Source organism: Periplaneta americana, chromosome 13 (genome assembly GCF_040183065.1).
Source record: "Periplaneta americana isolate PAMFEO1 chromosome 13, P.americana_PAMFEO1_priV1, whole genome shotgun sequence".
Lineage (NCBI taxonomy): Eukaryota > Metazoa > Arthropoda > Insecta > Blattodea > Blattidae > Periplaneta > Periplaneta americana.
In genome coordinates, this window is record NC_091129.1 from 5,732,746 (window position 1) to 5,746,059 (window position 13,314).

Below are 13,314 nucleotides of genomic sequence, written 5' to 3' on the forward strand. Positions count from 1 at the left end.
AGATTAATATTAAAAATGTTAGTAAAAATAAAATAATGTCCCTGTAGTATTGAACATGATAGCGGTGACTTTAATAATGTGATGCCAAACAGGAGCGATCATTGTGCTGACATGTTTATAGTGGTTACTGTGGTGGTATTAGTAATGTTACAGGTGGTTAACATGACTTCAGTGGTAAGAATGGAGATAGTAATGTGTAGGGTGATGTTGGTGTTGATCTAAATGATATGTACGCTAGTGATGATCCTGTTATTGCTGACTGAGATCATGGTGAAATTATTATCAAGTAATAAACGTATAATTTCTGTTGTTACAGTTGTTGCTTTCCAATGCCAGAACTAACACCTGAAGAACACCGAGTTATTATGATTAAATATCTAACTAAAAATGCAACAATTGATAATCTGCATGAAGATCTACTTAGACCGATTTTAATGACAACTGAAGTCAGAATGTGCGAAGAATACTGCTTCACAGATGCAGTTATATTTGATCTGGAACATTACACACTTGAACATGCTTCTAAAGTAAAGTTTACTACTTTGAAGAAAGCCGAAATCTGTCTGATGGTAAGACACTTTTTGCCTTCTTAGCAATTAGACCTGCAATCTCTGTTCCACCATATTTCTTATGTTCGACCACTGTTGTCAACAGGAAAGTATAATTATAAGAATAATTATTCCTCACTTCATAATGAACGATTTATTTAAATTTTGACCTGCATATACAGGGACATCATTTTATTTTTGCTAACATTTTTAATATTAACCTGGCTATACGTTTAGAGAACCGGAAACACCGTTTCCTACCCCCTTCCACGACTGTAGTTCGATGATACTGGCGTAAAACACAAACAAATCACTTTACTAGGTATAGAAGGGGAGCAAAATAGTTCATCCATTTACGTAAACTAGATAATATCACAATTTTGAGTTTGTTAATTTTAATTAGGTTTTTGTTTAATCAAAATACAGTACAGTATTAACAGTAAGTGTTTTTACTCACGAACTGAGCTATCCATGCGGACGTATTCATTATGCAGTGTATATTATACTGTCTACAGCACATTACCGTACAATATAGAGAATGAAGTTAAAATGAAAAATAATCATAATATGGATATTTAAACACATTTTTGAAAATGGTGGCCGTTCATTTTGATACAGGCTTCAGTTCTTTTGTGCATATTATCGCACGATAGACTATTGTATCAAATTCCAATTATTACCTGTTTCGTTCTCCGTACTAGTAACTCATGTTGAAATAATTCTGTACCTACTCTATAAAAGAGTACCTTACGTACTGTAAATTCAATCTTCACTTCTGCCCGACCTGCACAGATAAAATTACTCAGACATACTATCTACTGTCCGTCCAAGTGGTTATGCCGTAGGATCGTAAAAAGGGGGGAAATCACGTGACAGTTAATTACTCAACAAGGCCCTTTTATTTAAGTTATTTTAAACAGTTGTATAATATTAAGTAGACGTCCAATTCCTAACAGAAATTAATGTTTTCAGAAAAGATCTAAGACAGCCTGGGCACTAGTACTTACAGAGGGGCGAGCAGAAGCAGGTGGGGGAAATCGGGATGAGACGTAGGCAAACGGACGACAGTACCTGTGCGAAAAAATGATTCAATATTGAAAGTTCTTTCGTCACTGGAAAACGTGAACATATTCCTGAAACATACTATACTCACTAACTCACTGCGGTCTTAGTATTGTGTGCAAGGACAATTGGAACGTCATTAGTAGAAGGGGTGGGAGTGAAGTACATTCAAAAACTCAGGTAGAATAAAAATTGAAGTAAAAATAAAATGTTGTCCCTGTAATTATTATGACGTTAAGCAAGAAACGGCTGTGATTCGTAGCGCGTAACCATTGAGTTTTTTTCCGATGTTGTCCCTCAACCCAATATTAGCAAATGCTGGGTAACTTTCGGTGCTGGACCCCGGTCTCATTTCACCGGCATTATCACCTTCATCTCATTCAGACGCTAAATAACCTATAATGTTAATAAAGCGTCTTAAAATAACGTACTAAAAATTAATGATGGAGTTATTACGCTTAATTGAGATTAGTTTTCCAATCGAAGTCATCAGGATGCACTGTCCAACAATATGGCCCCCGCTATCTCCAGATTTCAATGCGGTCGACTTTGCTTGTAGGGTTACCTTAAAGAGAGAGTTTTTCTGACACATCCAGCAACCCTACTGTAACTGAAAGATGCCATCTCGCAAGAAATTGCCAACATTCCACGACATTATCTGCAAAATGCTATGCATGGTGTCGCAGACAGGATGCTGCACGTTGAACAAGAGAGCGACGGACATCTTGGCAATGTTTTGTAAATCCCACTGTTTGCCCAACACTGTAATATTTTTGTTTTTTCCCTATCTCAAATATTATAATATTTACAACGGTTTAATGTTTGGCCTGGCTTTTGAAATACCTTACATATTAGAAATAAATTAGGGCCTAAAACTGTGCCTTGGGGAACACCTATATTAATAATTGAAGGTTTACTTGAATAGTGGTCGATTTTCAAAATAGTTGTCAATTTCAGATAATTAGTTGAAGATGTTTCCTGAGATGGTGATGTGCAGTTATCAGTAAAGTGATTTCTTGCTTACACAAGAAATATAGAGAGCTTGATTTCAATATTTTTTATTTTTCAGAAAGCGTTTCGCTGTCGATTAAAAGCAATTCATATCATTAATGCGCCTGCTTGTGCTGAAGTTCTCATAGGGATACTTAAAGCTGTTTTCAGCTCGAAACTCTCTTCAAGGGTAAGTATTTTCTTACTGTACGTAAGTATTATAAAATTATGATTCCTTCGTAAATACATCGCCTAAGATCCAGTAAAGCCAAATTTACATTAAATTACCGAATTATAAGCATAAAAATTTATTTCAATTCTCTACTCTTCATACTAGAAGTGAGAGAAAATTTGAATGTATACCAAGGTACATAAATCTTAGCAATATTGAGAAACACAGATTGCTCTTTGTAAAATCCCACTGTTAAGCACATAGTTTTTTCTGCACCAAAATTGACATTGGATTTAAATAAACAAATGAATATTATGTAATTTAGAAGTAGTGTAAACGATATTCTAAAAGACAAGTGTAAGAAAAACTCATCACAGGTAGAGGAAGTAGGACTTAACAACTTAGAGTATAACAAATTAAATTTACCTCTTTATGGCACTTTAATATTATAATTTAGCATTCTCTAGCGTTCTGACACGGTGAAGTTTGATGGTAGTGAACAGGTGCATTTTCTACATTATCCAGTTTAAATTATTTCAAATAATAAGCAAGCAAAGAAACAGAACTGCAATTTGTGAACATTGAGAACCAGTTCTTAAGGCATGAAACTGCTAAGCCAGAGAGATAGTGACTTCAACGTGCTAATTTTTTTCAACTTGTTTCGTTGCTTTGTTTTAGATTTCCGACAACGTAGCCTGCCACTTAACTCCACGTTATTCTTTTGTGGTTTCTAAATTGAAGTTTTCTTTCTGTCATATGTGTCTAAGTTTCTGTAATATTTCTTTTTTCCAAAGCGAACCTCTTATTACACAATTTTCACGCGAAAATATTGCAATCACTAGCATAATATGCCAACTTCTATAATTATCCAACCATTGTTAATGATGATTTTACTGCGATTCATCTAGATCAGTCTTGCGATGGCAACTAGAAGCTTTTATCATCCAGTCTGCTATCGAAAAACCTGAAAGTTAGAATTTATAAAAGTTATATTACCGGTTGTTCTTTATGTTTGTGAAACTTGGACTCTCACTTTGAGAGAGGAACATAGGTTAAGGGTGTTTGAGAATAAGGTGCTTAGGAAAATATTTGGGGCTAAAAGGGATGAAGTTACAGGGGAATGGAGAAAGTTACACAACGCAGAACTGCACGCATTGTATTCTTCACCTGACATAATTAGGAATATTAAATCCAGACGCTTGAGATGGGCAGGGCATGTAGCACGTATGGGCGAATCCAGATATGCATATAGAGTATTAGTAGGGAGTCCGGAGGGAAAAAGACCTTTGGGGAGGCCGAGACGTAGATGGGAAGATAATAATAAAATGGATTTGAGGGAGGTGGGATATGGTGATAGAGACTGGATTGATCTTGCTAAGGATAGGGACTAATGGCGGGCTTATTTGAGGGCGGCAATGAACCTCCGGGTTCCTTAAAAGCCAGTAAGTAGGTAAGTAAGTAAGTAGCGCCTTATTAAAAATCGTGGTATTCGATTTAATAAAACGAAAACGAATTGTTTTCACATTAGTGATTGTTCAAACTGGCACCTGTAATTGCCGGTATTTTTTAAAGCAGCCTATTCCTTTTTTCGTCATTGATATCTCTCCTTATCTCTCAGAAACGTCACCAACTCTGATTCAACTCTTCATTAACTCCTTTATAGTTCTGCTGACTCGATGTTACATAAATCAGACGGTACCTCACATATAACATAATATTATGCTTTGTTCGTTATGTGTAATCCTGTAGCAAATCATGTTAGCGGTGAGTTTCTGTATGTATAATACGTTAGGTCTTCGTCAGCCAAGATTTGTATTGAATTTCACACTTCTCTTGAATAATAGTTAACTTCTATATTTGTGGACTCCATATAATGAAGTTAAAATCCTTCTTCCCTAACTAGTTGTATTTAACTTTAATTTATAATTTACCTTATGAAAATTTTGCAGAATTTTCTGTTGTTTGTCTTGGCTGTAGCTCATTATTATTTATTATTGTCATCCAATTTAATAAACCCTATTTCACCCTGAGGAATATTAGGGTTATAGTTGGCATGAAAATACATATTTTATAACCAATAAACAATAGTAAATTTATAATATAAAATAGTGGTCACAGTTAAAATTCACATGAATTATGTAGAAGAATGCACTTTAAGGAAAGAATGAATCCTGTTAAAGATTAATGAGATGTTTGAGGAATAATCAATGCAAAAGATATACAAGAATGTCTAACCATTTCAGAGTAAATACACGACCTTAAAAATATAATCAATAGTAGATTAACACTAAAAAGAGATAACGCTTACAATTTCCAGATTCATGTTCATGGAAAGGATCTCACAGAGTTCAGTAAACAAGTACCGCGAATGTGCCTTCCCGATGATCTGGGTGGAACAGGAGGTTCATTGCAAGAGAACTGGGGTAAGTAGGGGAGTAGTGTTTACAGTGAGACACAAAATATTAAGACATATATATGCAAGTGATAATTCAAGTATTTTTAAAATCAAGTGCAATAGAAATAGACATTAAAATATGGAGTATATTAATACATAAACAAAAATGTTAATACATAAAGGACATAATATACAATACGTGTTTGTCAAAGAAATGCAAATGTCTCACTTCTTCCATTCAGGAGGGTACAGTGAGACACCACAGTGTCTATTAACGGACATTGAAATGATTTACATTTATTTCAAAAGAAAAGAAAAACTTGCTGTCTCTTTATCTTGACATGTTCTGTAGGCTTATTTAGAATCATTTTGATGTCTGACTTCGAAACATCTGGAACACTTGGAAAAGTGATTTTTCCATGATATTTCAAACTTTTGCGAAAAAATTAAATGAACTTTTGGTGACAACAAAGCTTATAATTATAAGAATGTAATGTAATTCTCTATTATTTTTTAACATTTTTTTAAATTTTGTGAATAATATTTTATTTATGAAACCATTAAAATGTAATGTATCCATTGTTTTAAGCTACAGTTCCTAAATTGGTTACTAGTATGTTCATTTTCAATGTTAGTTACTGGTAAATGTAATATAATTACAGTTTGTTTTTGCAAATCATTGGTACATGGGAACAGTGAGACGTCTCAGTGTATCCTTCAATGGCATGTCTCACTGTTCCCTTTACGCATAATTCATTTAAAATTGACGCCATCACTTCTAAATTAAAATAAGAAAGATGAAACTATGCCGAACATAATCTCAAATACCATAGTATTAGGTAACAAAACATTCATATTTATATCTCATTTGTATATCCAATATAACCTTCATTAAACACAAGCCAAAATTTTACTTCTACAGTGAAAAATTACGAATTATTTTTTCATCACTCACCTTTAAAACTAGAATAAAAAAATGTATGAATATACTGTTACTTTACTCATGCAACATACAACTCCACTGTTACCAAGATCTCAACATAAAAATTTACCATCTAATAAAAAATGTCTCACTGTTCTCCCAGTCTTACTGTACCCAATTCTCCCTTATATTACAATCACAAAATCCTCAGAGTAGGCCTACTAAGCAGTTTCGAAACTGAGAGTTGTAACATGAATGTAGATATTCTGAGAAGATCGGATGAGATTTAATGAATCAAGTAATTAATTAATTAGAGCTTGAATGAGTAGTTGGGTCGAAGAGTGGAGTAATGAATGAATGAACAAATAAATGAATGGAATAAAATTAAAATAGAAGTACACAAGAAACCGGAAGAATCAAATTGAGATCGCAAATAAAATAACAGCCCAAGTCGCCTCTTTTAAGAAATTTATATTTCTTCAGATATTATTCCTGCGAAGGCAGAGAGACCTTCCATCGACAATACATAGCTGAAGTCCATGAGTTTATGACTTTATACAAGTTTTTGACGTTTTCATCCTTCGTTTCCATGTAACAATATCCAAGGCTACACTTAGGTCTCTGTTTCGTTGTTGGCAGTGCCAAGTTGGGATCGTATATTGCTGGAAAGTCACTGTGTTGACAAGTCTGGAAAATGGAGGGCACGCACCAGACAAACTAAGTTCAGAGTGAATCTGATATTTAAATAATTCTGGAAATATAAATCTGTAGAAAGGATACAAACTAAGCATAAGATAATGAACACATTTGGTGAGGACAAAACTATACCAAACAATCTTGAGTAAAGACAGCATGTAGCTCTGAATATTTTCGATTCTTTTTTTTTCACAATAATTTTGATTATGTTTTTCCCCGACCAAAATAGTTTGAGTTGTGGAGAATGTAAAGATTCGGATGTCAAAATTTTGGTTGGACATGGCACTGCTCTTGACATCTTGAAAATGTTCCATAAAAGCAAGTCAAACGACTAGATTCACAAGATTAATTTTTATCATGTAATCTCATAGTAAATTAACTCTTAAAGTGATAAGTAAGCGTAAGGTAATGAAAAAGTATGGTGAGGAGCAAACTATACCAAACAACGTCCACCATGCAGAACAATCTTGAGTAAAGAGCAATTTGCAGCTTTGAATATTTTCGTTTTTTTTTATTATTTTTTTTTATTTTTTTCCCCCACAATAATTTTCATTATGCTCATCCTCGTCCAAAATCTTTTCTCTGTGAAGGATGTGAAGAATCGGACACAAAAATCTTCTTCGGAAACAACACAGGTCTTATCTTGAAAGGCAAGAATATTTTTCATAAACGCAGGACAAACGACTAAGATCATTATTTTATGATGTAATGAAATTTCCTTATACTCAATGTTTAGATGTAGGCTAATTTGCTGTTTTTGTCTGAAATATATTTTGTGCGAGATCGTGCGTATTTGCTTGGTTTCCGCACAAAACCAATCCGCGGAAAGTCTAAAATTCCACATTCAGTATTCCCAACCTAACACACATAACAATTTCCCTCTTCTTACCGCTTAAGTGACATATTGATTTTACTGCTTTAGGCTTTTAACATATTATTTTTAGAGACGCTCAATATAGTAATAATTATAAATTGGAAACTTACCACTGCAATTTCACCTAAATTGCACTGTTAATTATTGTTTTTAAATATTTAAAAAAATTAAGTAAACTCTAAATCATTACCTAACCTTACCGTTTGTTTTAAGTTCGCATTTATAGACTGCGGGGAAAAAAAGACAAACGTATATCACGGCCTGCTGGAGTATAGTAAACACAGAAAACATTTTAAAGCAACAATGTTGAAGATAGATATTTTTGTTTTGCAAATTTGCCGTCATTGAACAGAAACCAAGATGGAGATTTCATTGCAACTAATTAGAAATTCCTCTTTCAGGTATGTAATAAACAATCTTCGCACAAAATAATGTACGATACACGAGTGGAATGTTTTCTTTCAATTCTCGGAAATTAAAAAAGGACAAATACGTTTCGCTTTTTCAGATTTTTCCTCGAAAATAAAAACTTCAACATACCGCTCTTGTAACGCATATTACTATTGTTTAGTCATTTTTGTTCGTGTGAATTTTTGTTAATTTAATTTATTTTATTGACCGAAACCTTAATTCACTATAGCTCAGAAGAGCTAAAATAAAACAACTTGTCAAGTAAAACTTAAATAAACTTTCATTACTCTGTAGGCCTATGCATCAAGCACACCAACATTACAACTTGATGCCATGTGCAGTTTGACTAGGTAAAATAATTAAAATATAAAACTGTTAACTGAACGCAAACCATAAAATTACAGTATAATTGAAATATAACCTTCTTCTGTAAAATTTGGTTTTCCAGACATGGACGGGTGATTTATTTCGAATCTCAGTTTTAAAGTTATATTTACCACCAATAATCGTTAACGGATCTATTAATTTAGTTCTTTTTTTATTTTACTAGGGTTTATAACAGCTTTGGTTAACTGGCGAGTGAGTGATATGAAGGTGATAATGCCTGAGAAATGAGCCCAAATTCTGATTTGTTGAGGGAAATACGTTGTAATTGAATGCAACATTCCAGTTGAACATGTGACGAAATTCAAGTATGTTCCCGTCACGTCTGTTGATGTAGTACGTTCCTTTTCTATTTATAAACTACAGTATTTTCACTGACGAGAGACAAACTTCTTCTCTAGAACACTTAGTAATTTATTGCAAAGCTAACTATGGTTTAAACAGTTGAAACGAAGTTTGTGAATTTTTAATGTATCATTTTAAGTGACAGTACTGCTATCTTTGACAAAGTTTAACTTTTACAACAACAACAACAACAACAACAACAACAACAACAACTACAACAAATACTTTGGACAATAATCTTTAATTTCCTATAGTTTCCAAGTACATTGAATAGGTGTTATGTTGCGTTTTTGGTCTTTGTTAAAATATTTTCTGATTCGTTAATATTGTATTACTTCTTTAAATATCTATAGTGTTTTCCTATCCTATATTTTTAGAGTGTATTTGACGTCCTATAAGCCTAAATGAGGTAATGGAAGTGCATTTTTAGGTACCTAAAACATATATTTTATTACTTACAAATCCAAAATATAGTCATAACATGTCTTTCCATTAAAACGTTTTATTATATTAAAACAACATAGCTGACAAAATGTGTCGTATGTCTACATTTGTCGCACTTTCTCTCTAAATTATTTCTACATCTTGTTTTGCGACAGTCTAACATCTTGCTGGGACTGTTTCAGATCTGTGGCTTAAGAAAGTAGACAGTTACCACGACTGGTTCCTGCAACACGAGAACTTCAAGTCTGACGAGAGCAAAAGGCAAGGAGGGGACTTCGACTCTTCTGATCTCTTCGGCTTTGAGGGCTCCTTCAGGAAGCTGAGTGTTGACTAAATTGAAGTTATATTTTATAGAATTCAAGGATAAGTAGATGAGTTTATTCTTACAACAAATGGTCACAGAATATCTCATTTCTTTACTATATAAACTATGTAATAAAAACATTAAAACTTGATGACCATATTTTCATTTCGACCCTGCATTCGTCACAACTTCCTTGTCATGTAAGATACGTTAAGTTACTATTATATCCTAAACTCAAGTAACGTACTTACTGGCTTTTAAGGAACCCGGAGGTTCATTGCCGCCATCACATAAGCCCGCCATTGGTCCCTATCCTGAGCAAGATTAATCTATTCTCTATCATCACATCCCACCTCCCTCAAATCCATGTTAATATTATCTTCCCATATACGTCTCGGCCTCCCTAAAGGTCTTTTTCCCTCCGGGCTCCCAACTAACACTCTATATGCATTCCTGGATTCGCCCATGCGTGCTACATGCCCTGCCCATCTCAAACGTCTGGATTTAATGTTCCTAATTATGTCAGGTGAAGAATACAATGCTTGCAGTTGTGTTTTTTAACTTTCTCCATTCTCCTGTAACTTCATCCCTCTTAGCCCCAAATATTTTCCTAAGCACCTTATTCTCAAACACCCTTAACCTATGTTCCTCTCTCAAAGAAAGAGTCCGAGTTTCACAACCATAAAGAACAACCGATAACATAACTGTTTTATAAATTCTAACTTTCAAATTTTTTGACAGCAGACTGGATGATAAAAGCTTCTCAACCGAATAATAACAGGCATTTCCCATATTTATTCTGTTTTTAATTTCCTCCCGAGTATCATTTATATTTGTTACTGTTGCTCCAAGATATTTGAACTTCTCCACCTCTTCAAGGGATAAATTTCCAATATTTATATTTCCATTTCGTACAATATTCCCGTCACGAGTCATAATCATATACTTTGTCTTTTCGGGATTTACTTCCAAACCTATCTCTTTACTTGCTTCCAGTAAAATTCCCGTGTTTTCCCTAATCTTTGTGGATTTTCTCAAGTAACTGCTTAACTTATTTTATAGTTGTTCCAAAACGTAATGCAGTGAAGTGGAAAAGGTGGGTTCATATGGAAACGCCCGCAAAACAATTGAAAACGAGATTTGATCGAGACTAAAACGTAGACTGCACGCAGCCGTATTACTTTGCAGTGCCAGTTTGTCTATAAATTTTGTGTATATGATAATTATTATAGATGTTCCGACAAACTCCACCGCGCACAATATGGAACGTGTAGCGTTATTATTAGCGAACGGAATTTGGAGTAGTAAAAGCTAGTATTGGCATCTACACAGTCATTTGTTTACAACCCTTTATACCAAGTCCTCCCCTCCATGACATACTCGCAGATCACTGCACGTCAACAACAGGTGAATGGGACAGTTGTCGCTTAAGAACTTCTACATGCAGGTTTGCAGTTCAGAGTATGAAGTGCAGGTACAATGCCGAAAGTATCAAAATTCAAGAAACAATTCCCGATGACGAGGCTGCGATTCAAATAAGCCAGGAGCTGCTAAATGATAGAACAATCTAAAAAGAAGTCATGGATATTAAGTCAATTTTTTATATTTACCGGATGCCATTATTTGGTTAGAAAAGTCAGGAGTAGAACTAGTTGAGCAAATAAATATTATGAGGACTATTGTAAATAAACTGAGTGCAGTAGAATGTGAAGTAGGAAAACGTGTTGGTGAAAAAATGAACGGAGTTTGATTAAAATGATAGGTACAGTATTCTTAATCTGATTTCAGATGTACTAACAAACACGTGTCCCAATGACGTCATTCAACATGTGAATTTAATTGACGTATCTTGTTTCAAGTACTCTCCAATTGTCTCTGCAGATGTAGAGCGGAGTTTTTCCATGTTAAAAAATTTCCTTCCTTGCAACAGAGCAAAGTTGTATTTTGAAAATTTGGAAATGATATCTACAATTTACAAGGCACAGCAGGAATAATTGTTTTATCAACAAAACATAGCATTAATTGAAAATGCCATTTCGTTTGGTTCTACATTTTGTTCAACATTTAATGTTACTGTATTAGGCTATGTTGTAAATATTGTAGTTTATTGCATATATTGTAAATACTGTAGTATACGTTGTATACATATTATCATATTTCATGATAATGTAAATAAAGGTTTTAATTTAACACGCTCCTGACAGAAAAACACACATATTCAGAGGCGAGTTCCATGCAGAAGACAACTGTCTATCAGCCATCAATATTGCCCCTGACACGTGAGGACGCAGAGATTGATAGTAATTATGTATATTTGTAATGTTGTTTATTGGTGTCTTGTGCGTTGCCAAGAAAAACACATGTAGTTCAAAATGAAATGCAGATTATGTATGTAGACCACTATATGTCATTAAACTATAACATTTGTTTATTCTGAACTACGTTTACAGCACGTTGCGTGTAAGTTTGTATGAAGTGGACTGTACTCGTCCATGCAGCTCTCTTGACAGTCACTGAGCTACGAATATCTATACTGCGTTTCACCATTCTTTATAATACTCCAAATCCCTTTCCCTGGTTATTATATTATGGACTGCGAGATGACAAACGAGTTTTGTGTACAGCAGGCATGTCAGAAATCAGACACTGAAAGTGCAGTGTATGTGCGCGGAACGCCGGTCTGTGCAGATTGCGTCATTCACGTGTTCCTCTTACCAGTTCTTAGCGGGAGGGATGTACAAGAATCTATTCTGCACTTCTAGTGTTCAATTAAATTGACATTTGGACATTATAAACATACTTAGAAGAAGGAAAAAACACAATTATTGTCAGTGTCTATATTTGACAATAATTGTAACACAAGAAACAATAGACTTACTCAGTTACAATTCAAAATGCTGTCGTTTGTAAAGAATAATTTATTTACATGATTTGTATACAGTATTTGAAGAAAATATAAACATTGCAGTAATTTCGAAACAACAAAAAAGGAACACAATATTTCATTTTACGTAGTAGGTACTGATTATTTCAAAATAATACTCTTTCATTGTTCCTCAAGCATTATTGGGTCCAGTGGTGCACAAGTGCTAAGAAAAAATATTTTACTCCCAATAATTACATGCAGTAGGACATTGTGAGGTTTTTACACTGGAATCATTTCCTTGCTGTACATTAATATAAATTCACATTATTATTAATAAATTGGATAAATTAAGCTTGAATTTAAATTTATATATAGTTTATTTGGAAAACGTTGAGAGCAAGTATCAGCAAGTTGGGAGCGTTACTGAATTGAGTTAAAAGAGTACTTCACAAGCTGTGAAGCGAGGACATTTTCTTTATGTCAGGTTTAAAGATTTATTAACGTAAGTATATTAAGATAATATAGTAACGTGAGAGGGAAAATTCGCCATTATGTATTATTTTTCCAGAAAATTTTCCGCCTTACAAATAGTTGCTTTCTACCTTTCCTTTCAACCTCAAGATCCTCACATGTATTCCTCACTATATTCTCATCACTTATCAGCTTATCAAATAAAAGTTGTAAGTCGTCTAACCATTGATGGCTGTGTTAGTACAGACTCCAAAGTAACATCATTGTCATGTTTGTCTTGCCGTGAGAGTACTAATTAAGAAATAAGAGCTGGCGAATATCATATTTTGAGAACTTTACTAATCTGATTTCAATTCTCACATCACTATTTGGTCCACATGATATGATGAAAGCCTTTATTTTTAAAATAATTACTGTTGAAGAAATATGC

General features: G+C 33.9%; 1 protein-coding gene across 1 annotated transcript; it reads left to right on the forward strand.

The window, feature by feature from the left end:
• Window positions 1-322: 322 nt before the first annotated feature.
• On the forward strand, window positions 323-9,688 carry LOC138711704 (alpha-tocopherol transfer protein-like). Its single transcript, XM_069842851.1, has 4 exons — window positions 323-569; window positions 2,680-2,790; window positions 5,090-5,195; window positions 9,426-9,688. The coding sequence occupies exons 1-4, from the start codon at window positions 330-332 to the stop codon at window positions 9,575-9,577; spliced, it is 609 nt and encodes a 202-aa protein (XP_069698952.1). The 5' UTR covers window positions 323-329; the 3' UTR covers window positions 9,578-9,688.
• Window positions 9,689-13,314: the final 3,626 nt, after the last annotated feature.

What these genes read in the sequence shown, in the direction of transcription:
- LOC138711704 (XM_069842851.1), top strand. Translation starts at nt 330, where the DNA reads ATGCCAGAACTAACACCTGAAGAACACCGAGTTATTATGATTAAATAT. An exon ending in GCTCGAAACTCTCTTCAAGG is followed by an intron (nt 2,791 to 5,089) that starts GTAAGTATTTTC and finishes TACAATTTCCAG; the next exon opens with ATTCATGTTCATGGAAAGGA. An exon ending in TTCATTGCAAGAGAACTGGG is followed by an intron (nt 5,196 to 9,425) that starts GTAAGTAGGGGA and finishes GGACTGTTTCAG; the next exon opens with ATCTGTGGCTTAAGAAAGTA.